The 27,955-nt window shown below is 39.8% G+C and overlaps 1 protein-coding gene across 4 annotated transcripts in view; it reads left to right on the top strand.

The window, feature by feature from the left end:
- EVI5 (ecotropic viral integration site 5) overlaps nucleotides 1-27,691 on the top strand; it is a 207,545-nt gene extending 179,854 nt beyond the window's left edge. For all 4 annotated transcript variants that reach the window (XM_080655654.1, XM_080655652.1, XM_080655651.1 and 1 more), the window contains one exon: nucleotides 26,804-27,691. In XM_080655654.1, the coding sequence (XP_080511780.1) occupies nucleotides 26,804-27,118 (315 nt within the window). In that variant the 3' untranslated portion in view covers nucleotides 27,119-27,691. The remainder of the gene's footprint in view (nucleotides 1-26,803) is intronic.
- Nucleotides 27,692-27,955: the final 264 nt, after the last annotated feature.

Here is a 27,955-nt window from a genome sequence, read left to right as displayed (position 1 = left end):
TAGTGAGTGAATTTTATATAACTTATGAAGTGATCACCCTCTAAGTCTAATGCCCAACTGACACCATACATAGTTATTACAATACTAGAGGGCTGGTGCATGAAATTCGTGCATGGGTGGGGGGGTGCCCTCAGCCCAGCCTGCACCTTCTCCAATCCGGGACCCCTTGGGGGATGTCCGACTGCTGGTTTAGGCCCGATCCCAGGGATCTAACTGCCTCCCCTGCCAGCCCGATCACCCCTAACCACCTCTGCCTGCTGGCCTGGTCGCCCCCAACTGCCCCTCCCCCCCCGCTGGCCTGGTTGCCCCTCACTGACCCCCCTGCCAGCCTGGTCACCCCCAAGTACCCCCCTGCCGGCCTGGTCGCCCCCAACTGCCCCCCCCCGCTGGCCTGGTTGCCCCTCACTGCCCCCCCCACCAGCCTGGTCACCCCCAAGTGCCCCACTGCTGGCCTGGTCAACCCCAACTGCCCCCCTGCCAGCCGGGTCACTCACAACTGCCCCCCCCTCCGCCGCCGACCTGGTCGCCCCCAACTGCCCCCCCTGCCAGCCTGGTTGCCCCATGCAGCCTGCTGTTCAGTTGTTACTGTGATGGCATCCTGGACAATTTGCATATTCCTCTATTATTAGTGACTAGAGGCCCAGTGCACGAAATTCGTGCACGGGGGGGGGGGTATGTCCCTCAGCCCAGCCTGCACTCTCTCCAATCTGGGACCCCTCCAGGGGTGTCCGACTGTCCGTTTAGGCTCAATCCCATTAGGATCGGGCCTAAACGGGCAGTCGGACATCCCTCTCACAGCCCAGGACTGCTGGTTCCCAACTGCTCACCTGCCTGCCTTCCTAATTGCCCCTAACCGCTTCTGCCTGCCAGCCTGATCACTCCCTAACCACTCCCCTGCCAGCCTGGTCCCCCTCTACTGCTCTCCCCTGCAGGCCTGGGTCCCCCCCAACTGCCCTTCCCTGCAGGCCTGGTCACCCCCAACTTCCCTCCCTTGCAGGCCTGGTCCCTCCCAACTGCCCTCCCCTGCTGGCCATCTTGTGGTGGCCATCTTGTGTCCACATGGGGGCAGCCATCTTTGGCCACATGGGGGCAGCCATCTTGTGTGTTGGAGTGATGGTCAATTTGCATATTACTCTTTTATTAGATAGGATTCCCTATGTTGTACTTTATATCCCCATGACTATTTTTATACCTGGCAATTTGCAATTTATAATCGTAATCCCTTCCCTGTTTTCGCCCACCCCCCCCCTCCTATCTGGCAACCATCATAATGTTCTCTATATAAGTTTGTTTCTGATTTGTTGGATCATTTATTTTGTTTTTTAGATTTCACATATAAGTGAAATCATAGTATTTTCCTTTTCTTACTTAATACCCTTTTAGTCCATCCATGTTGTCACAAATGGCAAGATTTCACTCTATTTTTATGGCTGAGGAATATACCATTGTATATATGTACCACCTCTTTATCCATTTGTCTGTCAGCAGATGCTTAGGTTGCTTCCATATCCTGGTTATTGTAAATAATGCTGCAATGAACATAGGGATGCATATGTCTTTCAAAATTGTGTTATGGGTTTCTTCAGATAAATACCCAGAAGTGAAATTGCAGAGTTCTTTTTTGTCTCTTGTTATAGCCTTTATTTTGTACAAGTGGCTGAAGTCTTCCATGCCTGACCCCTCCCTCCTTTCCCCAGCCTCCTTAAAAATTGTGAAGGGAAAATAAAAGTCTTGTGTTTTTTCTATAATTATTGTAATTCAGTTTGTTTTTTATCTTTTTGTGATCTTGTTTGTTTTGTATGTGATATAGTGTTCTTTTTTTTTTTTACCTCCAAGAGCTGTTGTTAAGTTTAATATTTACTTGGCTTATATAAATTAAGCAATAATAAAAACCCTTTGTTTTTAAGATAATGTAATCTAGGAAAATATTTAATATTAAAATTAGTTTAACTTTGGTTTGAATAGACATGTCTTTTAAATTTATTAACTTTATATTATAAACTTTATTAAATTTATTAACTTTATAATAAACTTTATTAAATTTATTAACTTTATAATAAACTATTAAATTTATTAACTTTATATTATATGTATATAACACATGTGTATATGTATGTATATGTGTGTATACATATACATATACATATACATATGCTTAAACATAGTTTCCCAAAAATAGTTTGGTAACTCAAAAGTTTAGAGTTTTACTAAGTTAAGTGAGATAAAAATTATTAAATATTAAAAGTAAATTTACCTACTTTTAGCTTCTTATTATAAAGAAACTAAAAGATAAATTTAGATCTGTTAATGGATATGTCTTGTACTTTATTTAAAAAATGAATGCATAAATTAAGTGGAACAATAAAGCGATATTTCTCTCTCTCCCTACCTCTCTAAAAGCAACAAAATCAATAAAAAAGAATTTAAAAATATTTTTAAATGTCTTCTAATTGTACTGATGCCTGCTGAATTTTAGTCTTAGAATTATTTGAGAAAATTTTCAACATATGGTGTTATAAGTTTTCATGTATGTTTGTACAGTAAAAAATGCTCAGTTTTTCTGTGTGGCAGATTCTTAATTAAAGAAATTATCCCCTTAAATTTATTCTTTCTCTAGTTAGAGAAATGTAAAGTGCCATGTAGAAGCTCACAGGCCTCAGTACAAGCAAAATGTTTTTTTTTTTTCTTTGCTGCCCAAAAAGGTTCCATGTAGATAATGAGAGGACTTATTTGTACAACTACAAAAATTGCTTTAAGATCTTTGGATTAAATGTTTAGCACTATTTTTTAATTTTGTAACCTCCATTTATGAATATAAAATTCATTTTTAATGACATATTTAAATGAGTGTTATTACTTCTCTTCCTCTTATATGTTCCATTTTATCTTGAATAAGCAGTTATTTTATTTGAAGTCAAGATAATTATTGTACAATGTACAATATTTTGTCTGCAATAATATCACTATGTAAAACACTTAAAGCTGAGATTTCAGATTCATCATATATTTTTAAGCCAGACGTGTTCTTAAAGTTTATCTAGTTTTTCACTTGATAAATGAGGAAACTGAGGGCCCAAAAGTTAAGGGACTTACCCAGAATTACGCAGCTAGTTAGTGGCAGAGACGGAACTATTGCCCAGGCATTCTGGCTTCTGATCAGCTATATCCCACCTCCCTTCAACCATCTGCCAATCTAACTTCACATGTCAGATATGGTGGGAGGCCCATAAGTGTTTCATTGAATTAAAATTAATTACTTCTGTCAGATGAGAACCCGATGTCTAGTAACTAGAAATCTACTCTCACTTAGTGTTCTTTACTTTTCTTTCAGCATCAGGTTCTGGACTTCTTTTCCATCTGAGGCTGGGGAATTGGTCTGAGTTGTTCCCTCAAATTCTGCTTCAGTTTTCAGTGGCTGCTACTAAAATCTTAGCTTTTAGATATTAAATGATTTTCTGAAAATAGAGGCAACTAAGATTTTTTTAGCCAAATTAAACATTTCCAGAAACAAAAAAACTAGACAAAAATAGTCCACCCAGCCCTGACCAGTGGCTCAGTTGGTTTGGAGTGTCATCTAATACACCAAAAGGTTGTGGGTTTGATCACTGGTCAGGGAGAGTGCAGGAGGCAACTGATCTCTTACACTCCCTCCCCCATCCCATTTCCCGCCCCCCCCCCCCCGGCTCCCCTTCCCCTTCTCTCCCACTCCTTTAATCCCTCTCCCTTTCGCTCTCTAAATCAATAAAATATATCCTCAGGTAAAAAAAACAGTCAACCTAGTTTCATATATATCTGTTATTTTAAAAATACAAGCTTACAAATGATATAAATTAGCTCAACCATTCAATACATTCTGTTTCAAGAGTTTGTTATTTAACTGGTGGACAAACTTCCAGCAATTGTTTCTAGATTAATTTTTTAAATCTCCATAGCTATATATATTTTCATTCATTCTTCACCTTCAAAAGAATATAAAACATACCACATTCATAGAAAACCTGTAATAATCTTACATAGAATACATTACTTTTATTTAAGATTTTTAGACCACTTTCTAGTTTTATGTCATATTCATAAAAAGAGGGTGTTCTACCCAATTATATGCATCTATGTATCCTTTTTCTATTATAGGTAAAAAAGATTTTTAAATTTCTTAATGAAAATATGTGTTTCTAATGATGGAAATTTAATTAAGGAACTGGAGTTGAATCATGAGAAAATGATACAAAATATAGGAATAAGGTGAGATAATGAAAAGAAAAGAAAAATTAAAAATAAAGAACAAAGTGGGGAAAGTAATTAGAACCTAGTAAAGATAAGATACCAAGGAAAGAAGCCTTTCAGAAATATTGACTAAGGTAGTATATGCTTTAAGAAGGTTTGTTAAGGGATTTCTAGGATAAAGTCTGGGTGAGCTGCCAACTTAGAGAATGTAGAATCAATCTGAAATGAGGGATTTGGATCTGGTCCTCAGAATTAAAGGGCTGAAGAGATCAACCAAATGACTTGTACATGCATATATGCATAACCAATGGACACAGACACCAGGGGTGTGAGGGCATGAGCGGGGGGCGGGGGGGCAATGGGGGGATAAGGACACATATGTAATACCTTAATCAATAAAGAAAGAAAAACAATAGAATCAGAGGGCTGCATAAATATCCTTAGGAGATGCCCTAACCGGTTTGGCTCAGTGGATAGAGCGTTGTCCTGAGGACTCAAGGGTCCCAGGTTCGATTCCGGTCAAGGGCATGTACCTTGGTTGCGGGCACATCCCCAGTGTGCAGGAGGCAACTGATTGATGTTTCTCTCTCATCAATGTTTCTAACTCTCTCCCCCTCTCCCTCTCCCTTCCTCTCTGTAAAAAATCAATAAAATATATTTTTAAAAATCCTATCTAATAAAAGAGTAATATGCAAATTAACCATCACTCCGCTACACCCACAAGCCACGCCCACTGGTCACGCCCACTGGCCAATCAGGAGTGAATATGCAAATAAACCCAACCAAGATGGCTATGGCCATCTGAGTTGTTCCCTCAAATTCAGAGAGCAGGAGGGAGGCTTGGGTTTCCCTGGCAATGGAGGAAGGCAAGCTTTCCGCCTGCCCTTGCTGGCGTAGGCCTCCACTCAAGGCTACAAAGTTTCAATGATAGAAGATACATAAAACCAAACAGAAATGGCGGCAGCCACGGAGCTGGAAAGAGCAGGAGGCTAGGGTTGCCCCCGGTGATGGAGGAAGCCAAGCTTTCCATACACCTCGGCTGGCCCAGGCCTCCGCTTAAAACTACAAAGTTTCAATTATAGAAGATACATAAATCTCAAAAAAAAATGGCTGCCACCACGGAGCAAGCAGAAGGCTTGGCTCTGCTCCAGGCTACAAAGTTTCAATTGTAGAAAATAAATAAACCCCAGATACCAGGGCCTCCGCTTGGGTCACCAGGGGGCGTGGCTGGCCTGCAAACCACCACAGGCCCCTCGCCCAGGCCGCCTCACGCCCCAAGGGAACCCCCACCCTGATCCGGGACACCCTTCAGGGCAAACCAGCTGGCCCCCACCCGTGCACCAGGCCTCTATCCTATCTAATGAAAGAGTAATATGCAGATTGACCATCACTCCAACACACAAGATGGCTGCCCCCATGTGGTCAAAGATCCTGCCCCCATGTGGACACAAGATGGCCACCACAAGATGGCCAGCAGGGGAGGGCAGTTGGGAGGGACCAGGCCTGCAAGGGAGGGCAGTTGGGGGCGATCAAGCCTGCAGGGGAGGGCAGTTAGGGGCGACCAGGCCTGCAGGGGAGAGCAGTTGGAGGGGATCAGGCCTGCAGGGGAGGGCAGTTAGGGGTGACCAGGCCTGCAGGGGAGGGCAGTTGGGCGGGACCCAGGCCTGCAGGGGAGAGCAGTTGGAGGGGTTCAGGCCTGCAGGGGAGGGCAGTTAGGGGTGACCAGGCCTGCAGGGGAGGGCAGTTAGGGGCAAACAGGCTGGCAGGGGAGCAGTTAGGCATCAATCAGGCTGGCAGGAGAGTGGTTAGGGGGTGATCAGGCTGGCAGGCAGAATCGGTTAGGGGCAATCAGGAAGGCAGGCAGGTGAGCAGTTGGGAGCCAGCAGTCCTGGATTGTGAGAGGGCAGTCAGACATCCCTCGAGGGTCCCAGATTGGAGAGGGTGCAGGCTGGGTTGAGGTCCACCCCCCCTCCCCTGTGCACGAATTTCGTGCACCGGGCCTCTAGTATATATATATATCCTTAGGAGATAATATCACACTGGCCAAGGAACAGAACCAATTAGAATTGTAAAGTCAGACTTGGATATTAAGCTGTGTCAGATGGGATTTTTTCTGATGTTGTGCCAGACACTATTGAAAGTACAATGTACTTCCTAGTCTTACTGTCGAAGAACTTACAGTCTAATGGGGAAAAGTGTAAAGTTAATTTGACAAAGACTATATAGTTGGTACTGATAGTGAGCACTTAGTATTTCAGAAATGGGAGATACATAGCACTTAATTTCTTTAATTTTAATTAATGGTTCTTGTACTCTCCTTGATGCTTAGGAACAATCTAAACTGTGAATTCCTTGATGGCAAAGATGGTATCTTATTCAGCCTTATATTTTTTAGTCTTTCAAAAGTCCTCAGTATTGTGAACTCTCAGATTCATTCTGTTCTCTTGGTGTTCAGATTATCCTGAATTTGACCAGTGGGAACTCTTTCAAGCTAGCACCAATATCTTTTTTTCTATTCCTTCATTAGTCTCTGAACATTTCTGTGTTTTCTGGCACTAGGTGGCAAATTTTTAATAGTATTTTACATCAAATTTGTATAGCCAAATATTCAATAGTATGGTAGTGAAACATTGCTTATTAGCACTGGTCTATAAATTGCTTAATAAATGGTCCCAACAATTACTCTGTGACAATTAGATTGGAAACAATAGTCATAAGAAACTACTTCAAGGGAAACTGGGTGTCAAATACCACTTGGATTATGAGAAATAAATGCAGATGATGATAAGCATTTGAAATGGAAATGGAGCTAACTATAAAGCCTGTAGCAACAGTTTTTATGGTTTTATAATTACTTACATTCTTAAACAGATTTAATTCAGTAAGGGTGGAAAAGACTTTTTTTTCTTTTTTTTTTTTTTTAGCATTCCCATGAATAGGCTATCCAATAGCATACTCTGAGATCTTACTGATAGGATGTGCTTGAAGATCTCATTCAACCTGATATGGGCAACCAAAAGAAGCTACAATTTTAAAATCCAGTGAACTTACATACTCAGGTTTCAAAACTTGAATATTCATATTTAAAACTTATTTATTCAAAAGCTGATTATCCTTCCTCTGCATCTAATTCTTAACTTTCTCCTTTCATTATCATGCCAGTATGAACTTTTAAACACATCCATAAAATGGAAAAGTGGGAGGGGAGGATAGGTATCCTTGTAACTTATCAGGTTCTTAATAGCTGTTCTGGATTTTCATTTGTTGCTTTTGTGTGTGTGTGTGTTTTAATCGGTTTAGTTTTGTTTCTGGATGTTGTGTTTGTTCTCCATCTTACTACAGGTGGTCAAGAAACTATCATCTTTGCAACAGTGGAACTTAAAGTCAGGAGACCTGGATTCTAGGCCTAGTTCTGCCACTGATTAACTGTGACCTTGGGATGCCAATTTCCTTCACATATTCATTTATTCCGTAAACATTTGAACATCTTTTAGCTCCCAGGCATCCTTAGGCCTTACTTTCTGCATTCCAAACGTTATACATCCATCCCAGTCCTGTGCTAGATGTATAAAATTAGTACTCAGAATTCAGACTGTTAGTGAGAGGCAACATGGGCATCGCTGTTGGTAGAATCACATGGCACCATGGCCTAGAAGCATATCAAAAGTCTCATGGTGTGTGAAGGATAAGACCACCAGGGAGAGGAGAGCAGAGGGGTCTTTGGAGAGAGGCCATCATATGCAAAGGTTTGGAGGCAGGTTAAATGCTCACAAAGGAGACTGAGAAGGAGCAGCTATAAAAAGTAGGAGGGAAATCAGTAGAGAGGAGCATCTCTGAAAGCAGAAAGAGACTTTCCCTGATCAGATTGTTTTTAGTGTGAAAAGAGCATTTGTAGAGATTGATCTGATGGCTGAGGGTAAAGCTTTCTTAAACAAGAGCAAATTCATTAAGTACATTCTTCCTTGATTATATTTTGAATTATATTCCTTTTAAAGCCTTGGTCTAAATTATGCATCTCAGAGCCTGTTTGAATCCTTTCAGTCTAATTTAGATATTCTTTTGCTGTTATTTACCAAGCTACCCAATACTTAACGCTGTTTTTTAGTGCTATATATTTTTCAATATGAGTCCAATTTCTTCAACTATGCCAGAATTTGGAAACATAGTCAATCATTTAAAAACCTTATTTTTTTTGCATCAAGTAATTCCATTTTTAAATGCTAGTTTGTTAAAAAGAAACAATAACATTTTGTTCAAACTAGGAACATTTGAAAATGTGCTTCACAAATTTACTGTCAAGGAGATTTGATAAAAGATGAACTACTAGCTATCTCAGATTTACAAATACTAAAACGTTTACATTGTTGTTGGAAGTCTTCAGTGCAGTAAATCATGTGCTTTTCATGGACCATATCTCACAGATGCAGTTGGACATGAGATAATCAGATTTTTACTCCCCACAAGCTGGACAGCTGAAATGTCATGTCAATAATATGTGTCAGAGACTTAGTGCTCCTTTGCTGCCGGTCTGATTTAAGTTGTTGTGGTCAGTTTGAGGAACCTGTGATATGATAAGATAGCATTCATTAGGTCATGTTGTTTGCAAGTGCCCAATCTTACATCAGCAGCCTGTGAGCACTCAGAAGGAGGAAGAGAGGGATACTGACCTTGTCTGGTTGAAAGCTTATTTTGTGTTCAGTAACAAAATGTGACACTTGTGTAGTTTATATAGGAGTATTGTGTATTTGTAAAATTATTTTTTCATGAGGAGTTAGTTTTAGAAAAAAGTGAATACTACAAATACATTTATCTTCTTATATTTAATAATTCAATCTAAAAATTAAAACTTTTATTACAAATATTTTCTGCCTATTTAAAATGAAGCTGTAGACAATAGCCACCATTTCTTTTTCTGCTGAAGAAAAAACTGGATGTTGAAAATTAACATTGTTGGTAAATTGTTTAAATGCAATCAAATCTTATACATTTCTTTTTTAAAAAATATATTTTATTGATTTTTTACAGAGAGGAAGGGAGAGGGAGAGAGAGTTAGAAACATCGATGAGAGAGAAACATTGATCAGCTGCCTCCTGCACACCCCCCACTGGGGATATGCCCGCAACCAAGGTACATGCCCTTGACCGGAATCAAACCTGGGACCCTTCAGTCCACAGGCTGGGACTCTATCCACTGAGCCAAACTAGCCAGGGCTATACATTTCTTAAATAGAATATTATTTATTTTCAATCTGGCAATATCTCCACTAGAAACATACCCACAAAATAATTATATATACACACACATACATATCTTTATTGATATATAATTCACATACAGTACAGTTTACCCATTCAAAGTGTAAAATTCATTGGTTTTTACTATATTCACATTTTTATCACTCTAAAAATTAATCTTACTTCCATTAGTAGTCACTCCTCATTTCCCCCCTAGGCCCCTTCACCAGCCCTAGGCAACCAATAATCTACTTTCTATCTCTAGAGATGTCCCTCTTTTGGACATTTTATCCTATATAATAAAAGAGAGGAAGGGAGAGGGAGAGAGAGACAGATATAATAGAAGGCTAATATGCAAATCGACCGAACAGGCAGAATGACTGGTTGCTATGATGTGCACTGACCATCAGGGGGCAGATGCTCAACACAGGAGCTGACCCCTGGTGGTCAGTGCACTCCCACAAGGGGAGCACTGCTCAGCCAGAAGTGGGGAGCTGGGCTCACAGCTGGTGAGTGCAGAGACTGTGGCGGGAGCCTCTCCCACCTCCACTGCAGCACTAAGGATGTCTGACTGCGTGGAGCAGGCCTAAGCCATCAGTCAAACATCCCCCGAGGGCTCCTGGAATGCGCGAGTGCGCAGGCCAGGCTAACAGACACCCCTGAGTGCACAAATTTCATGCACGGGGCCTCTAGTTTAAATATAATTATATGCTATGTCTTTTTCTATGATTGGTTTCTTTTACTTAGCATAATGTTTTCAAAGTTCATTCATGTTATAGCATGTATCAGTACTTCATTCCTTTTTTACTACCTAATAATAGTCCTTCATAAGGATATACCACATTTTATTTATCCATTCCTCAGTTGATGGACTTTTCAGTTGTTTACACTTTTTGGCTATCCTATCTAATAAAAGAGTAATATGCAAATTAACCCTCACTCCGCTACACCCACAAGCCACGCCCACCAGCCAATCAGGAGCGAATATGAAAATAAACCCAACCAAGATGGCTATGGCCACAGAGAGCAGGAGGGAGGCTTGGGTTTCCCTGGCAATGAAGGAAGCCAAGCTTTCCACCTGCCCTTGCCGGCCTAGGCCTCCACTCAAGGCTACAAAGTTTCAGTGATAGAAGATACATAAACCCAAACAGAAATGGTAGCAGCCACGGAGCTGGAAAGAGCAGGAGGTTAGGGTTGCCCCCGGCGATAGAGGAAGCCAAGCTTTCCACACACCCTGGCCGGCTCAGGCCTCGCTTAAGGCTACAAAGTTTCAATTATAGAAGATACATAAATCCCAAAAGAAATGGATGCCGCCATGGAGCAAGCAGAAGGCTTGGCTCTGCTCCAGGCTACAAAGTTTCAATTGTAGAAGATAAATAAACCCCAGATACCAGGGCCTCCGCTTGGGTTGCCAGAGGGCATGGCTGGCCTGCAAACCACCACAGGCCCCTCGCCCAGGCTGCCCCACGCCCCAAGGGAACCCCCACCCTGATCCGGGACACCCTTCAGGGCAAACCAGCTGGCCCCCACCCATGCACCAGGCCTCTATCCTATCTAATAAAAGAGTAATATGCAGATTGACCATCACTCCAACACACAAGATGGCTGCCCCCATGTGGTCAAAGATCCTGCCCCCATGTGGACACAAGATGGCCACCACAAGATGGCCAGCAGGGGAGGGCAGTTGGGAGGAACCAGGCCTGCAAGGGAGGGCAGTTGGGGGCAATCAAGCCTGCAGGGGAGGACAGTTAGGGGTGATCAAGCCAGCAGAAGAGGGAAGTTGGGGGTGACCAGGCCTGCAGGGAAAGGCAGTTGGGAGGGACCCAGGCTTGCAGGGGAGGGCAGTTGGGGGGGACCCAGCCCTGCAGGGGAGAGCAGTTGGGGGTGACCAGGCCTGCAGGGGAGGGCAGTCAGGGGCAAACAGGCTGGCAGGGGAGCAGTTAGGCATCACTCAGGCTGGCAAGGGAGTGGTTAGGGGGTGATCAGGCTGGCAGGCAGAAGCGGTTAGGGGCAATCAGGATGGCAGGCAGACGAGCAGTTGGGAGCCAGCAGTCCTGGATTGTGAGAGGGATGTCCGACTGCCCGTTTAGGCCCGATCCCACTGGGCCTAAACGGGCAGTCGGACATCCCTCGAGGGGTCCCAGATTGGAGAGGGTGCAGGCTGGGCTGAGGGACACACCCCCTGTGCACGAATTTCGTGCACCCGGCCTCTAGTAATGAATAATGCTGCTGTGAGCATTTGTGTACAGGTTTTTTTGTAAACACATTTTCATTTGTCTTGAGTATATTTTTAGTGGAATTGTTGGGTCATATGGTAAATCTCTGTTTAACCATTTGAGGAACTGCCAGTTCTTTTCTCAAGCAGCTGTATCCTTGTACCTTCCTACTAGCTGTATATGAAGGTTCCAATTTCTCTATATCTTTGCCAATATCTTTAAAAAATATCTTTATTGTCATCCTCACCAGTTTGGCTCAGTGGATAGTGTCGGCCTGCGAACTGAAGAATCCCGGGTTCAATTCTGGTCAAGGGCACATGCCCCCCTTGCGGGCTCCATCCCCAGTAGGGAATGTGCAGGAGGCAGCCGATCAATGATTCTCTCTCATCATTGATGTTTCTGTCTCTCTCTCCCTCTCCCTTCCTCTCTGAAATCAATAAATATATTTTTTAAAAATCTTTATTGTTGAGAGGATTACAGAGGTCACCCATTTTCCCCCAATTGTCCCCCTCCACCCAGTTTCCACCACACCCCAGGCCTTCACCATGGGTTATGCATATATGCATATATGTTCTTTGGTTAATCTCTTCCTGCTCCCTCTTCCCCCTTCACTCTGAGATCCATCAGTCTGTTCCATGCTTCCATGCCTGTGGACCTATTTTGCTCATCAGTTTATTTTGTTCTTTAGATTCCACACATGAGTGAAATCATGTGATCTTTCTCTGACTGGCTTGTTGCGCTTAGCATAATGCTCTCCAGGTCCCTCCATGCTGTCCCAAAGAACAAGAGATCCTCTTTTTTACTGCTGCATAGTATTCCATTGTGTAAATATACCACAGCTTTTTTATCCACTCATCTACTGATGGGCACTTGGGCTGTTTCCATATCTTAACTATTGTAAATTGTGCTGCTATGAACATAGGAGTGCATATATTCTTTCTGATTGTGTTTCAGGTTTCTTAGGCTATATTACTAGAAGTGGGATCACTGGGTCAAACAGCGGTTCCAGATTTAATTTTTGAAGAAATTCCATACTGTTTTCCATAATGGCTGCACTCACCAGTAGTGTACTAGGGTTCCCTTTCTCTATATCCTCACTAGCTCTTGTTTGTTGGTTTATTTATGGCAGGTGTGATTGTGGTTTTAAGTTTCTCTCTTTTTTTATTAGTATTAAGCCATTCTGGTAAGTGTGAATGTCACCTCATCTAGGTTCTGATTTTTATTCTGATAGCTAATGATATTGGGCATCTTTTCATATGCTTATTGGCCATTTATATCTTTAGAGAAATATTTATTCAGATCCTTTGTCCATGTTATATTGAGATATTTCTTTTAAATTAGGTTGTAGGAGTTCTTTGTGTATTTTAAATTCAAGTCCTTTATCTGGTACATGATTCAAAATTTGGTTAAGTGATTGGATGGACTGATAAAACCTATGATTTAGCTTTAGAGAGGAATAATTCCTTTTAAAATAATACAATCCATATTTTTAAAAAAATAAGTATTTCCTTTTCATGAGGATGTGTTGTGTTTTTTTTTTTAATTTAAATTCTTTATTGTTTAAAGTATTATATAAGTCTCCTTTCTCCCCCATTGACCTCTCCCCGGCCATTCCCAACCTCCAGCACAGGCCCCCCGCCCATCTGTGTCCATGGGTTTCGCTCAGATGCATGCATACAAGTCCTTTGGTTGACCTCTTACCCCCTCACCCTCCGCCTTCCTTCATAGGTTGGACAGTCTGTTCGATGCTTCTACCAGTATGACTCTGGTTCTATTTTGGTTCCTCAGTTTATGTTGTTCATTATATTCCACAAATGAGTGAGATCATGTGATATTTATCTTTCTATGACTGTCTTATTTTGCTTAGCATAATGCTCTCCAGTTCCATCCATGCCGTTGCAAATGGTAAGAATTCCTTCTTTTTATGGCAGCATAGTATTCCATTGTGTAGATGTACCACAGTTTTCTAATCCACTCATCTGCTGATGGACACTTAGTCTGTTTCCAAATCTTAGCTATTGTAAATTGTGCTGCTATGAACGTAGGGGTGCATATATCCAAACACCTCATTGGTGTTTCTGGTTTCTTGGGATATATATTCCTAGACGTGGGATTACTAGGTTAAATGGGAGTTCCATTTTTAATTTTTTGAGGAAATGCCATTACTGTTTTCCACAGTGGCTGCACCAGTTTGCATTCCCACCAGCAGTGCACGAGGGTTCCTTTTTCTACACATCACCAGCACTTGTCGTTTGTGGATGATAGCCATTCTGACAGATGTGAGATGGTACCTCATTGTTGTTTTGATTTGCATCTCTTGGATGATTAGTGACTTTGAGCATGTTTTCACATGTCTCTCAGCCTTTTCTTTGTATCTTCTTTTGAAAAGTGTCTATTTAGGTCCTTTGCCCATTCTTTGATTGGATTGTTTATCTTCCTTTTGTTACATTGTATGAGTTCCCTATAAATTTTGGAGATTAAACCCTAATCAGAGATAACATGGGCAAAATAAACAAATGGGACTACATCAAAATAAAAAGCTTCTGCACAGCGAAAGAAACCACCAACAAAACAACAAGAAAGCCCACTTCATGAGGATGTTTTGCTAAAGGTTTGAATTTTTTCAGTGCTTCAGTTAAAGGTTAAATCAAATGAAATGTACGTGGTACTTTGATGTAGTTTTAAAAGTTCAGAGTGAAACAAGTGTGAAGTGATTTATTTCCTGTAATTGGTCATAGATTTACATAGAACCTCATATATTCCTAACCTCATCAACCATTGACATTAGACTACCGTCTAAATAATTTTAATGGTTTCAATTTTATCAAGATATGTCAGCTGCCAGGAAGAGGAAAATGGCAGTTTCGATTTGTTTGACCCAGTATACTGGATAAATCTAAGTATGCACTAAAAAAAGACTAAGAATTCTTTGTAAATGACTTTTATTTCTTCCCCCTCTCTCCTGTAGTGGCAAATGCATAGTATAACTTCCTTCAATTTCAAACTTACCTTTCCACCTTTTTCACTTATTAATATGCGTACATGTTTCCTTTGCTTCTAAAAATGTCTTAACTATTGCATTTTATACATTTAACATAGAATCTATTGTTTTAAAAAATGTTTAAGGTTTTTACCTGGTTTTTAAACAAGTTTTATTTAGCTTAAGGCCAGAAACATTTTCAGCATTGTCTATTTTATATTATTTTAATAAAATTCTTGAATATTTAAATAATCTTTTAAGTACTGTAGGTCTAAATTTTGGCTCTTGTCTATGTAATACTACGATCAAAAAGTCATGACCTCCGATTGATCACTTTTATTGGTTTCCTGTTCTGATTCACTGGAAATCTTTGGGTTTGTGTGCTTGTTGCTAGTTTTAATCTTTGTCATCTGTATAATTCCATTTTTAAAGAAGCTGAAAATTGAGAATAAATGTAGCATATTATTTCCTATTTGCATTTATTTTAAAATTAGAAAACTGAGAAAACCATTCTATAAAGAATTCAACAAAATTACTGATTAAACTTTCAGCGGGGAAATGAAAGCCTCTAGAACTTAGAAACAAATCTTTGGGGTTATTGGATTTTATGTCCATCTTCCTATGTGAAGTATAATATTGAGTTATTTAAAATTTTATATATTCTACATCTCTTCTAGAAAAGTTACATTTAGCTTTAAAAGCTATATAGCTCTGTGTTTTACAGATTGATTATACAACCAAATGTACAAATAGAAGCTTTATAATCTGATATGACTCAGTCTTGGAAACTTACTGCAACTGTTTTGCACTTCACTTGGTGGTATCACATGACTCACTTCAGTGGTTCAACCCTGTCTAGTAGTGATCAAAGTTCATTTGGTTAGGGGTTTTTTTTGGTGTGTGGATGATTTTTTTCCACTTTGTTGTGGATTCATAGTCTTTCAAAATACTCAGTGCACTCCTTCATATTTTTTTGAATCTGAGAAAGTGGTAGTTGCACCATTCAACCTCCAATCACATACAGGGGGGGAAATGTTAACTTGAAATAATATGCCTGGAAGTACTTTTAACTGTAAAGCAACATGTAAATCTAAGGGTTTAAATGTTTTTCTTTTTCAATTACAGTTTACATTCAATTTTATTTTGTATTAGTTTCAGGTGTACAGCATAGTGGTTAGACAATCATATACTTAGCAAAGTGTTCCCCTGATATTTCCAGTACACACCTGGCACCACACATAGGTATTTCAATGTTATTGACTATATTTCCTCTTCTGTACTTTACATCCCCCTATTTTGTAACTACCAATCTGTACTTCTCAATCCCTTCACCTTTTTCACCCTGTCCGCCACCCCCCTCCCATCTGGCAACAATCAGTCTGTTCGCTGTATCTATGAGTCTGTTTCTGTTTTGTTTGTTCTTTATATTGTTCTTTAGATTCCACATACAAGTGAAATCATATGATACTTGTCTTTCTCTGACTTACTTATTTCACTTATCATAATATCTAAGGGTTTATTACTAAATCTGTTACCCCAATATGTTAAAATTGAGGAAGAATAACCTGTGTCTCTTTAAAATCAACTGTAAAAATCAACCCTAACTTTTTCCAGTTACCAGTATTCTGTAATGTGATGAAAGAAAGTGAACGCATAGAAAACATCTGTCCTCTGTCCACATGCACACTAGCTCCAATGACCAAATTTTCCTAGCACTAATTTTTCTATTACTTATTAAGAAGTTATATTTAAAGTCTATAAATCTCCAAAACTATGACACTTTTCTGTTTTACAAAAGAAAATTCTATCTTAACCTTTAGTGGTTTAGTTTAGTTAATGAAGTAAATGAAAAAAATTTAAATACGTACCCTTACTGATTATGAAGTCCTTTGGGAATATTCATTCCTGCAGGTTCTCTCTGCTTTAAAATTTTGATTATAATATTTCTGTGAAATAACTGTAATCGTTTTTAATGCTTTCTTTTGTGTTTGAATTTTTACTATCATGCAGTTAGGAACTGCTGTTTCCTGTCAAAACCTACGTTCATCAGACTATGAACATAACAGTTTCCTGTTTTCTTATTAACTATACTGCATTCTGTGCTTTATTCTTTAAAGTTATATAATATCTTAGCTTATCGCTTTTCTTTTGTAATTGCAAAATGTTTTCTTAGGTCAGCATTGTTTAATACATACCAAGAAATCTTGACGTCTCATGTCTTTGTTGATAGTGAGAGGTTATGATTTTGTTAACTTTTTAAGTTGTAGTGAATATGTCAGAATGTCTTCAGTATTATTTAAGTAAATTCCACGTGTTTTTACTATTTTTACTCTGTTTCTTAATGCACAACATGATGAAGCAGTCCACATCAGGTAAGAAATAGTGCATTATTTGGATCTTGTATATATATTAGTATTCCCATCTGTCTACTTATTAATATTTTCATTCAGCATTTAAGGGGATAGGATGAATAATCAGTACCTGAGGGCTTTAAAAAAATAATCCTGCCATGTTTTCAGTGTAGTTCATCAACATTTCTTATGTTCCAACACTTGCCAAGTCAGAATGCTAAGTTCTGGGATATAAAAATGGTTGAAAAACAATCCCCACCAGCAAGGGCTAACAGAAGAGGTAGGATATATGTATAGCAATATTTTTCCAGGCAGTGCTCATTTTAAATATTGGATTCTAGTGTTAAATCATATAATTTGGGAAAAATTTACAAGTAATACACTCAAATATATATGTGTTTCAATCAATAAGAGAAAGTATTTATGAAATTATTTATGGCTACTGATTTATTTAAAATGTCATAAAAATTATTAAAAGTTTTATTAAAATGCTAATATTTTAAATTAATATTGAAATAATACTAGAAAACAAAAATGCTTTTAAAAGTAAAGGAAGCAGTATTAATTGTTTTGTTTTTATGTTATTGGATTATTTGGGGGGTTTGTTCAGATGAATGTAACTACTTTATTATCAAAATGATCGAGCTACAAGTACATTTGATAGCACAATTTACAGGTTTTATTGATGACCTTATTCTCGGAATACAACTAAACAAATAACTGAAACTAAGAAACTCTGTATACATGGTGGGAAGTGTTTGTTTTTAGATTTATAACCTGCCTTATTTCCCACAGATTTTTGAGGGAGTTTGCATGAATACTTTTTTTTAAAATTTTTTATTTTTTTAAATATATTTTATTGATTTTTTTACAGAGAGGAAGGGAGAGGGATAGAGAGCTAGAAACATCGATGAGAGAGAAACATCGATCAGCTGCCTCCTGCACACCTCTCACTGGGGATGTGCCCGCAACCAAGGTACATGCCCTTGACCGGAATCGAACCCGGGACCCTTCAGTCTGCAGGCCGACGCTCTATCCACTGAGCCAAACCGGTTTTGGCTGCATGAATACTTGTAATAAAAATATAATTTAATATTAGGTTAATTAAATCAAGTGAAATTGCTGATATTTGACTTTTACTTGCAAAAATAGCAATAGCATGCAGTTCAATATAATAGTTAAAAGAATTAGTTCTAAGACAACATCTAGTAAAATCAGTTCATGTTATCACACAAGAATATATGCAGAATCAGATGGAAGTGTGGAGGCAGCTGCTACCGGGCTATGGAGCCATGTGGTTGCAGGGGCTGCTGGGCTGCAGACCCTGGGGCCTGTGATGGGCTGAGTAGCCCACCAATGTTGATGGCTGCTGATTGATCAGAGTGGGGGCTGCTGAAGGTTGGGGTGGCTGTGGCAATTTCTTAAAATGAGACAACAATGGAATTTGCCGTATCAATTGATTCAGCATGCGATGCTGTTTGATAGCATACCCACAGTAGAACTTCTTTCAGAATTGAAGTCAATCCTTTCAAACCCTGCCATTGCTTTATCAACTAAGTTTATGTAATATTCTAAATCCTTTGTTGTCACCCTGGCTGGTATGGCTCAGTTGTTTGGACATCATCATGTGCACTGAAAGATTTCTGGTTCAATTCCTGGTCAGGGTATAAACTTAACCAGGTTTCAGGCTCGATCCCTGACCCCTGGTAGGAGGCAGGCAATTGATGGTTCCCTCTCAAATAGATTCTCCCCTTCCCTTCCTCTCTCTCTCTAAAAAACAAACAAATCCTATATAATAAAAGGCTAATATGCAAATTGTCCCCTCCACCTGGAGTTCGACTGGGAGTTCAACAAGGGGGTGGGGCTGGCCAGCCAACCGCCTGCGGCCCCTCCCCCTGACTGCCCAGATTGGGGCGGGCCAGTCGGACCCCATCTATACGTGTGCACGGGGCTTCTAGTAAATAAATAAAATCTTTGAAGAAAAAAATCCTTTGTTGTCATTTCAACAATCTACACAGCATGTTTAGGAGTACTAGTAGATTCCAGCTCAAGAAATCACTTTCTTTGCTCATCCTTAAGAAGCACCTCCTCATTTGTTACAGTCTTATCGTGAGATTGCAGCAGTTCAGTGCATCTTCACGTTCTACTTTTAATTCTAGTTTTCTTGCTGTGTTCAATGACATCTGCATTTACTTCCTCCCCAGAAATCTTGAATTCCTCGAAGTCATCCATGAGGTTCAGAGTCAACTTCTTAAAAAATCCTGTTAATATTGATATTTTGACCTTTTCCCATGAGTAATGAATGGCATCTAGAATAGTGAATTCTTTTCAGAAGGTTTCAGCTTACTTTGCCCAGATCCATGAAAGGACTCACTATAGCAGGGGTGGAGAATATCTGGCCCAAGGGCCATATAAGGCTGAGGAATCACTTGGTCTGGCCCTGTCAAGGCATTAGGGGTGAGTTAATTAAATGTTTGACCGTATATAACAGGCTAATTTTTAAGTTGATAATTTCGTGTGGCCCACGAATGATGTTATAAATATTCAATGGCCCTTGGCAGAAAAAAGGTTCCCCATCCCTGATCTACAGCATCCATAGCCTTATGAAATGTATTTCTTTAATAATAAGATTTGAAAGTCAGGATTCTTCCTTGATCCATGGGCTGCAGAATGGATGTTGTGTTACCAGGCATGAAAACAATCTCGTACCTCTCCATCAGAGTTCCTGGGTGACCAGGTATAGTGTCAATATTTTGAAAGGGATATTTTTCTCTGAGCACAGGCAGATTAGATTTAACATAACTTTTGGAATGGTAAATGAGCATTGGTTTCAACTTGGAGTCCCCAGCAGCATTAGCCCCTAACAAGAGAGTCAGCCTGTCCTTTGGAGTTTTGAAACCAGACATTGACTGTGCTCTCTAGTTATGAAAGTCCTTCCTACATGGCATCTTTTTACAATATAAGGCTGTTTTGCCCTGGCCAGTGTGGCTCAGTTGGTTTGGTGTTGTCCTGTGCACTGAAAGGTTGAAGTTCGGTTCCCAGTCAGGGCACATGCCCAGGTTTCGATCAATGTTTTGCTCTCAAGTCAATATTTCTCTTTCTCCCCCTCTCTCTAAAAATCAGTAAAAATATATTTTTAAAAAACAATATAAGGTTGTTTTGTCTGCGTGGTAAACCTGTTGTTTAGTGTAGCCACCTTCCTTCTCTTAGCTAGATCTTCAGGGTAACTTGCTGCAACTTCTTCATCAGCACTTGCAGGTTCACCTTGCACTTTATGTTGTAGAGATGGCTTCTTAAACCTCATGAAGTAGCTCTGCTAGCTTCCTCACCTCTCTCAGCCTTCATAGAATTGAAGAGAGTTAGGCTTTGCCCTGGATTAGGCTTTGGCTTAGGGAATGTTGTGGCTGGTTTGATCTTCAATCCAGACCACTAAAACTTTCTCCGTATCAGCAATAAAGCTGTTTCACTTTCTTATCCATGTATTCACTGTAGTAGCACTTTTAATTTCCTTCAAGAACTTTTCCTTTGCATTCACAGCTTTGCTAATTGTTTGGCCTGTGTTGACTTTCAACATGTCTTCTTCACTAAGCTTAATCGTTTCTAGCTTTCCAGTTAGCCATGTAACTATTCTTTCGCTTGAATACTTAGAGGTCATTATAGGGTTATTAATTGGCCTAATTTCAATATTGTTGTGTCTCTTGGATTAAGGATGCCTGAGGAGAGGGAAAGAGATAAGGAGCTGGGGGGGGGGCAGGACATGACCATTTGGTGGAATTGTGAGCATGGTTCATGGCTCCCCAAAACAATTACAATTGTAACATCAAAGATTACTGATCACAGATCACCATAACATATAATACAGTCCTGTATTGCTTAACAATGGGGATACCTTCTGAGAAATGTGTCGTTAGGCATTTTTGTCATTGTGCAAACATCATAGAGTGCACTTACTCAAACCTAGATGGTATAGCCTACTACACGCCTAAGCTATATGATATGGCCTATTGCTCCTAGGCTGCAAACCTGTACAGCATGTTACTGTCCTGAATACTGTAGGCAATTGTAACACAAGTTAAGCATTTATGTATCTAAACATATCTTAAAACAGAAAAAGTATAGTAAAATACAGTATAAAAGATAAAAAAAATGGTATACCTGTATAGGGCACTTACCATGAGTGGTGTTTGCTGGACTGGAAGTTGCTCTGGGTGAATCAGTGAGTGAATGGTGAGTAGATGTGAAGGGCTAGGACATTACACTGCTGTAAATTTTATAAACAATGTACATTAGCATTGTCACAAACATGAATATTATATTGCACTCCAGTGTTACAATGACTACAACATCACTAGAGATAGGAATTTTTCAGCTCCATCTTATGGGACCACCTTTTATATGCAGTACATAGCTGCAGCACATGACTATAATGAAAAAGTTTGAGGTATTGTGAGAATTATCAAAATGTGATGCAGACACACAAAGTGAGCAAATGCTGCTGGAAAAATGGTGCCCATAGACTTCCTCAATGTGAAGTTGCCACAAACCTTCAATTTGTAAAAAATGCAATATTGGTCAGTGGAGTAAGGCAAAGCACAATAAAATGAAATATGCCTGTATAATGACTCGTTATATTAGTATTCAGGATCAACATCATTAATTTACATTTACATCCTTAAGTCTATATCAATTCACAGTGGAACCACAAGCACACAGATGCTTAGTAATGCAACTCCTCAGGCCTCTCCTCTGGAATGGAGACCGAGATACCTGGGAAGTCTTATTTTTTATAGGTTTCCAAGATGGTCTCAGGAGGAAAGTTTGGAAAATAATGTGGGTTTCGGGAGGGGGTAGTTTTTCTGACTCTATTTTAAACAGTTTTATTGAGATAAAATTTACAATTATGGAATATTTCTGTCACCCCAAAAAGAAGCCTCATGTCCGTTTTCAGTCACTTCCTTTCTCCTCCCTTCTCCCCCAGTCCTAGGCATCCACTGATCTACTTTCTGTCTCTATTGACTTGCCTATTCTGGATGTTTCATATAAATTGAATCATGCAAAAAAATAATAATAAAAAATAAATGGAATCATGCAATATGTCATCTTTTGTATCTGGCTTCTTTGACTTACCTTAATGTTTTTGAGGTTCATTCATGTATCCATACTTTATTCCTTTTTATTACCAAATAGCATTCAATTGTATAGAAACAATGTCTTAATGTGATTATTTTACATGATATTTTTATTCAAATGATTATCTTAGTTTTTTCATTTTTTTCTTGTGTTGTGTTTTCATATGTGTAATTGTCCTCTAGTACCATGTAAATCCTCTGTTATGTGTTCATCTCTTCTGTTCAAACAGTTTAGTTGTACTATTAATTTCTCCTTGTTGAAGAAATCTTTTCTCTGATCTGCTCCAGTCTACCTCAATGAGGACGAGGTGCCTCCAAGCCTCCTGCATAATTGTCATCTTGGGAGCTTTTATGGCATCGTAGGGATTCCTTTTACTTCACTTTTGTATTGGACTTCCTTTTTCCTGGATTAAAAAAAAAGAAGAAGAAAGGATGTCTTTTTCTTTCTTGATGTACTTCAATTTGGTGTAGCAAATCCCTCTTCCTTGGGGGGAAAAAGATTTATGGGATATAAACTGTAAAAATGTTTTATTTGATTTTTGGTTCTTGTGATTCACCCAAAAAAGGGTTTTCTTTGAAGGGTCAGATTAAGTCATCGCAGCTTTTAACTCATATTTTAGCCTCACACTTAATTGATAGTTTGAGTGAGCATAAAAAAATTTAAAGATAATTAAATGTAGATTATAATTTTTTTTCTCAGAATTTTAAAGGCATTGCTCTATAATTGAGAAGTCTGATATCATTTTGATTCTTAATCCTAATATATAAAAAGCCAGGGGCCATCACGACCAAAACAACTGGACAGACGACCGAACACAGGCTGCGTGGGGCAACAAGGCCGGCAGGGGGGTTAGTGAGGGACGACCAAACGACTGAACAGCAGGCTGCGTGGGGCAACCAGGCTGGCAGGGGGGCAGTTGGGGGTGACCAGGCCGGCAGGGGGGGCAGTAAGAGGTGACCAGGCAGGCGGTGGGGGGAGGAGTTGGGGGCAACCAGGCCAGCAGTGGGGGAAATTAAGGTGATCAGGCTGGCATGCAGAGGTGGTTAGGGGTGATCAGGCTGGCAGGGGGGGCAGTTAGGGGCGATCAGGCAGGCAGGCAGGCAGGCAAGCAGTTAGGAGCCAGTAGTCCCGGATTGTGAGAGGGATGTCCGACTGCCGGTTTAGGCCCAATCCCCGGGATCAGGCCTAAACCGGCAGTCGGACATCCCCTGAGGGGTCCCGGATTGGAGAGGGTGCAGGCTGGGCTGAGGGACCCTCCCCCTCTTCCCTCATGCATGAATTTCATGCACCGGGCCTCTAGTATTTTATATAAAACATGTTTTTGTTTGGGTTCGGATACTTTGTTCTTTTCTTTGTGCCCAGGTACTTCACAGGCCTATTCAATCTCAAAGCTCATGTCTTTCATGACAGAGAAATGTATGTCTAAGATCTCTTTTCATTTGTTTGTTTGTTTTTAAGATCTCTCTTTAGAGTATCCTGTTCTTTTTTTTTTTATTTCAGAGAGGAAGGAAGAGGGAGAGAGAGATAGAAACATCAATGATGAGAGAGAATCATTGATACACTGCCTCCTGCACACCCCCCCTTTGGGAATTGAGCCTGCAACCCGAGCACGTGCCCTGACCAGGAATCGAACTGTGACCTCCTGATTCGTAGGTTGATGCTCAATCACTGAGCCACGCTGACTGGGCAGAACAGTTCGTTTTGTTGAACATTCACATTCCTGGACCCTACCAGGAGAAAGTTTCAGGGAAAGATGTTTAAACTGACTGCTTTCTGGGTGGTGGAGGTGGCCTAGCTTAGTTGTGCTGCTGAAAGGTGGTGTCCATTTGTATAAACCAGACACACACACAGGAGACGTTCATAGTTCAGCCGCATTTTTGTCCTGAGTAATTAAGAGTTCCATTTCAGGTAAGTACTCTGTGACTCAGCCCCATTTGGTTGGAATAGAGGATCTACCACAGTGATTCTCAAACTCTGGATATCAGAATCTCCTGAGATGCTTGTTAAAAATATAGACTCTAGGATTTCACTCTCGAGTTTCCCTTAGATCTGGGAAACGATTCTACATGTTTAGTAGGCATCTTCTGTTATCCTGATGCAGATGGCCAGTGGGCCATATTTTGAGATATGCTAATCTAAGTTTGTTCCCAATAATGTCCCTGAAAGTTTTGGGGGGTTGGCTTGGGCTGAGAAGATTAAATACCTGCTTTTTGTATTGTTTAAATATAATTAGTTCCTAAAAGAATAGTAATAAGGATAAGCAGTACAGCTCTTAGAGTTAGGCAACCAAGACTTTGTCCTTTAGAGGGCCCAGCTCTGGTCGTCTTCCAGTCAAGTCCCAATTCACAGGAGGAGGGGTCCCGAAGGACATCCCCACCTGGAGTCCAGCCCTTCCAGATCACACTCTGGGTACTTATACTCTGTAATTCCTTGCCCGGTGTCCACTTTCCTCCTAGGCCCAGGGGATAACTGAGTTTTACCAAATAGTCTCTTCCCTTAACCTTTTCTCTTGTCCACCAGAACAAATTCCTCTGTGCCTTTGCTATTTTATATTAGCAGTTCTCAAAAAAAAAACACAAAACAGCATCAATTGCATCTCCTTTGACATTGAGGAAATGACCCTCAACTTATAGTTAGTTTTATGTAATATTTGAGATGGCTTATTAACATTTGATATATTGCAGTGTTTTAATTGTAGTAAGTTTTGCTAAAGCAGAGGAAAGCTACAACTTTCCGAACAGTTGGGAAGTTGTGGTTCCCTGCTGTGCTTCTCTGTAGCAGCCAGGAAAAAGGAATCACGTGTTCCATATTATCTCTTCAAAAGGGCCTGGGGAAAAGAGAGAAAGGAAGAGATTAACTGACTTAATTTAACACTTGGAGCCATAAATCATGTGTTGCAATATGGTGATAGGATGTTGCATCAGAACATGAATGTGGCAGTTGTAATGCAGTGGGTATCACAACCATGGGGTGGCTGTGTGGTGCTCTTTTCCTTTCCCTGAAGATTCAACTCCAAGTCTGTACCCCTCCTGCCCTGCCAAGGAGAAAGGTGTTATTTCAGTTCCATTGTACCTCCCGGTAATTTTGTTCTCTCCGCCGAGGGCACATGCATTTCTTTATGGGTGAAAGTTTGCCACAGACATCATTGTACCGGTCCCAGCACCCTCTTGTGTCCTGTGGTCACATACCAGCAGGGAGGTGTTGGGTTTCCTCACATCTTCCTGGAAGTCTGTAGGGAAAGCTGGGAGGTGTTATGGCAAAGCTTACATGTAATGTCTGCTCGGAACCGTTAGTTTTGAAAGTGTATGTAATATTTCCTGAATATTTCACATTGCCTTTATCTCAAGGTTTGAAAGATAGTAAGTGACCAGGAATTTGTCCCTGATAAACAAAATTGAAGATTGACAGTAATGATAAGGATAGGAGAATGCAGTGTATTTCAGCAAAATTCTTGATAATCAAAGCAGATTTTGATAGTTAATTGTTTTTTTATTGTTGTTTTTGCATTTTTAACACATGAAAATATCAAAATTAAATTTTACATTTAAAACATAAACTCTTGAGGACAGGGCTAATGTCTTAATTATATGGTAGTGCAAGTAGTAGTATCCATGGTGGTGGTTTGGGAATGTGAAGGAACTTAGACAAAGAATTGACAGATGATGAAAAGAAATAACCTTAAATTCTGATAAAGCTGGGTTTGGGGGGATGTGGTTTAGATTTGTGACAGTGGGTTTTTCAATATGAACTCTATAATTAGTCAGACTTGCCCACCAGTAAAATGTAGCATTTGATCTCCACAACCCTTCCCCCTTGAGGGTCACATCCTATAAAACTCCAGGGATAGAGAAACGACCTGGTTCCCAAAGATGGAAAGAGAAGGAGCTGAGCAAAACGTGCAGTTGCTGTCCCCTACTTGATGGTGAGGGAAGTGGCTCCTCCCGGGAAGGAGGAGGGGAGAGAAAGCAAAAACGTTACACACTACTGGCATTCCCCCACACAGAAGGAAATAACTTAGTGGGCGGAAGTATTCGGGCTCTAACAGAGTGATAGTGGTGTGGTAGTTCTTAGGATATTATAACAGGACATTAAAGCAAATTTTAATGATTTGTAAATTATTTTCATGATTCACTGAATTAAGGAGACATGCTCTTAAAAGACTGTGATAGTTTGGAGTATGACTTTTAAGTCCATATCTTCTGAAATATTTACAGGTGAACTGATAGGATATCTAAGATCTACCTCAAAATAATCCAGGGACTGGAGAGGTATACTGTAATGAGATTATCAGTGTTGTGTTAGGTGATGGGTACATGGGGTTCATTGTATTACCTTTAGTAAAATGAAAGTTCAATCTGATTCTAAACTTTACTATTAGCTGTGTGTCCTCAGCAACTTGCTCTACCTGAGTCTCTGTTTCCTAGTCTCTGAAATGAGAATAATAAAATCTACCTTAATGACTGTTACGATTATTCAATTAACATAACACATTATGTGCCTATTACATAACACACAGGAGTCGCTCGAAAATTGGTAGTTACTATTCTATCTATAAATAGGAGGAAATCAATGTTTCGTCTTCCTTAAACATGAAGTGTTTGCTTTCTTGGTGAGGTATGTATGTATTTCCCCCAGGTGACTGTATTAACTTGAATTTTGTTTTGACAGCTCAGGTGCCTAAAAGGCCAGAGGGGCTTCTTGGGCCAACCCCCTTTTGATGGAATCCACATTGTCAACCACTTAATAGGAGATGATGAATCATCCCATTCCTCTGATGAAGATCTCATAGAGAATTCCTTACGGGAGAGTGGCATTGGTTTTCCTTTGCACAGAAAATCTGGCGCGATGTCTTTAGCCCCCACTGTGGCAGATGGTAGTGAAAGCGAAACAGAAGACAGTGTGATGGAGACCAGAGAGGGCAATCAAGTGGATCAAAAGGAATGGCCCCCAGGAAAGAGAGAGTCGTACTCAACCACTGTCTGACCATCACTGTGAACTAGACTGTGGATTTTTTTAAGGGATCAGTTATATGATTAAGGGTTTTTGGGGACATATCTGTTTCATATGTACATATATATTTTTTTCAATCTTATCTGCCTTTTGATCTTTGCCAAACCGTCACCACTGACTGACCATTGCCATAAAGTAGACTGGAATATGGTTAATGTGAAAAATAAGGTTCTAGCAGTATTTCTGAATCTTAATGTTTCTTGTGTAGAAAATGTAATTATATCTATATGTGGAAACCATTTTGAAGTTCTGAACTATGGAAAATTTAATTTTCTTCAGACAAAACTGCTCTTGTGCAATATTTTATGCTTAGTAAACAAATTGTATATTTATGTTTATCAATTTGTTTCAGGGCAGCTGTCTACAAACATTTGACCAAGACACACATCTGATTTATCTTATGCTTTTGTGTTTGGGGGAATTTTTTTTCACAATTGAAATTACTGCTTTATTCGTGGACCACTGAAAGTTCCCAAACACAGTGTCTTTTTGTCCCATATAATGTTTTAAATACAAATTAAGGGTTAACTGTCTTGAGAGTTTTAAGTTTCGTTTGAATTTCTAATTTTTATGTGCATATCATATGATACTTCCATATATTGCTTATCAATCCAGAGCAGTAAGTTAACTACAAATATATTGTTTTTTGTACATAATTTATAAATCTGCATCACCCAACATTGAACATCATTTTATATGGAGAATGTACATGTTGCAAAGTGACTGCCTTCAGCATTCTAACAGGACTTCTGTAAATACAAAGTTAAAAGGAAATTGAAAATAAAACCAAACACTAATATTTTAATAGTT

Source organism: Plecotus auritus (genome assembly GCF_963455305.1).
Source record: "Plecotus auritus genome assembly, chromosome: 2".
NCBI lineage: Eukaryota > Metazoa > Chordata > Mammalia > Chiroptera > Vespertilionidae > Plecotus > Plecotus auritus.
Note: the sequence above shows the minus strand (reverse complement) of the source record. Positions and strands in the feature narration are given on the sequence as shown.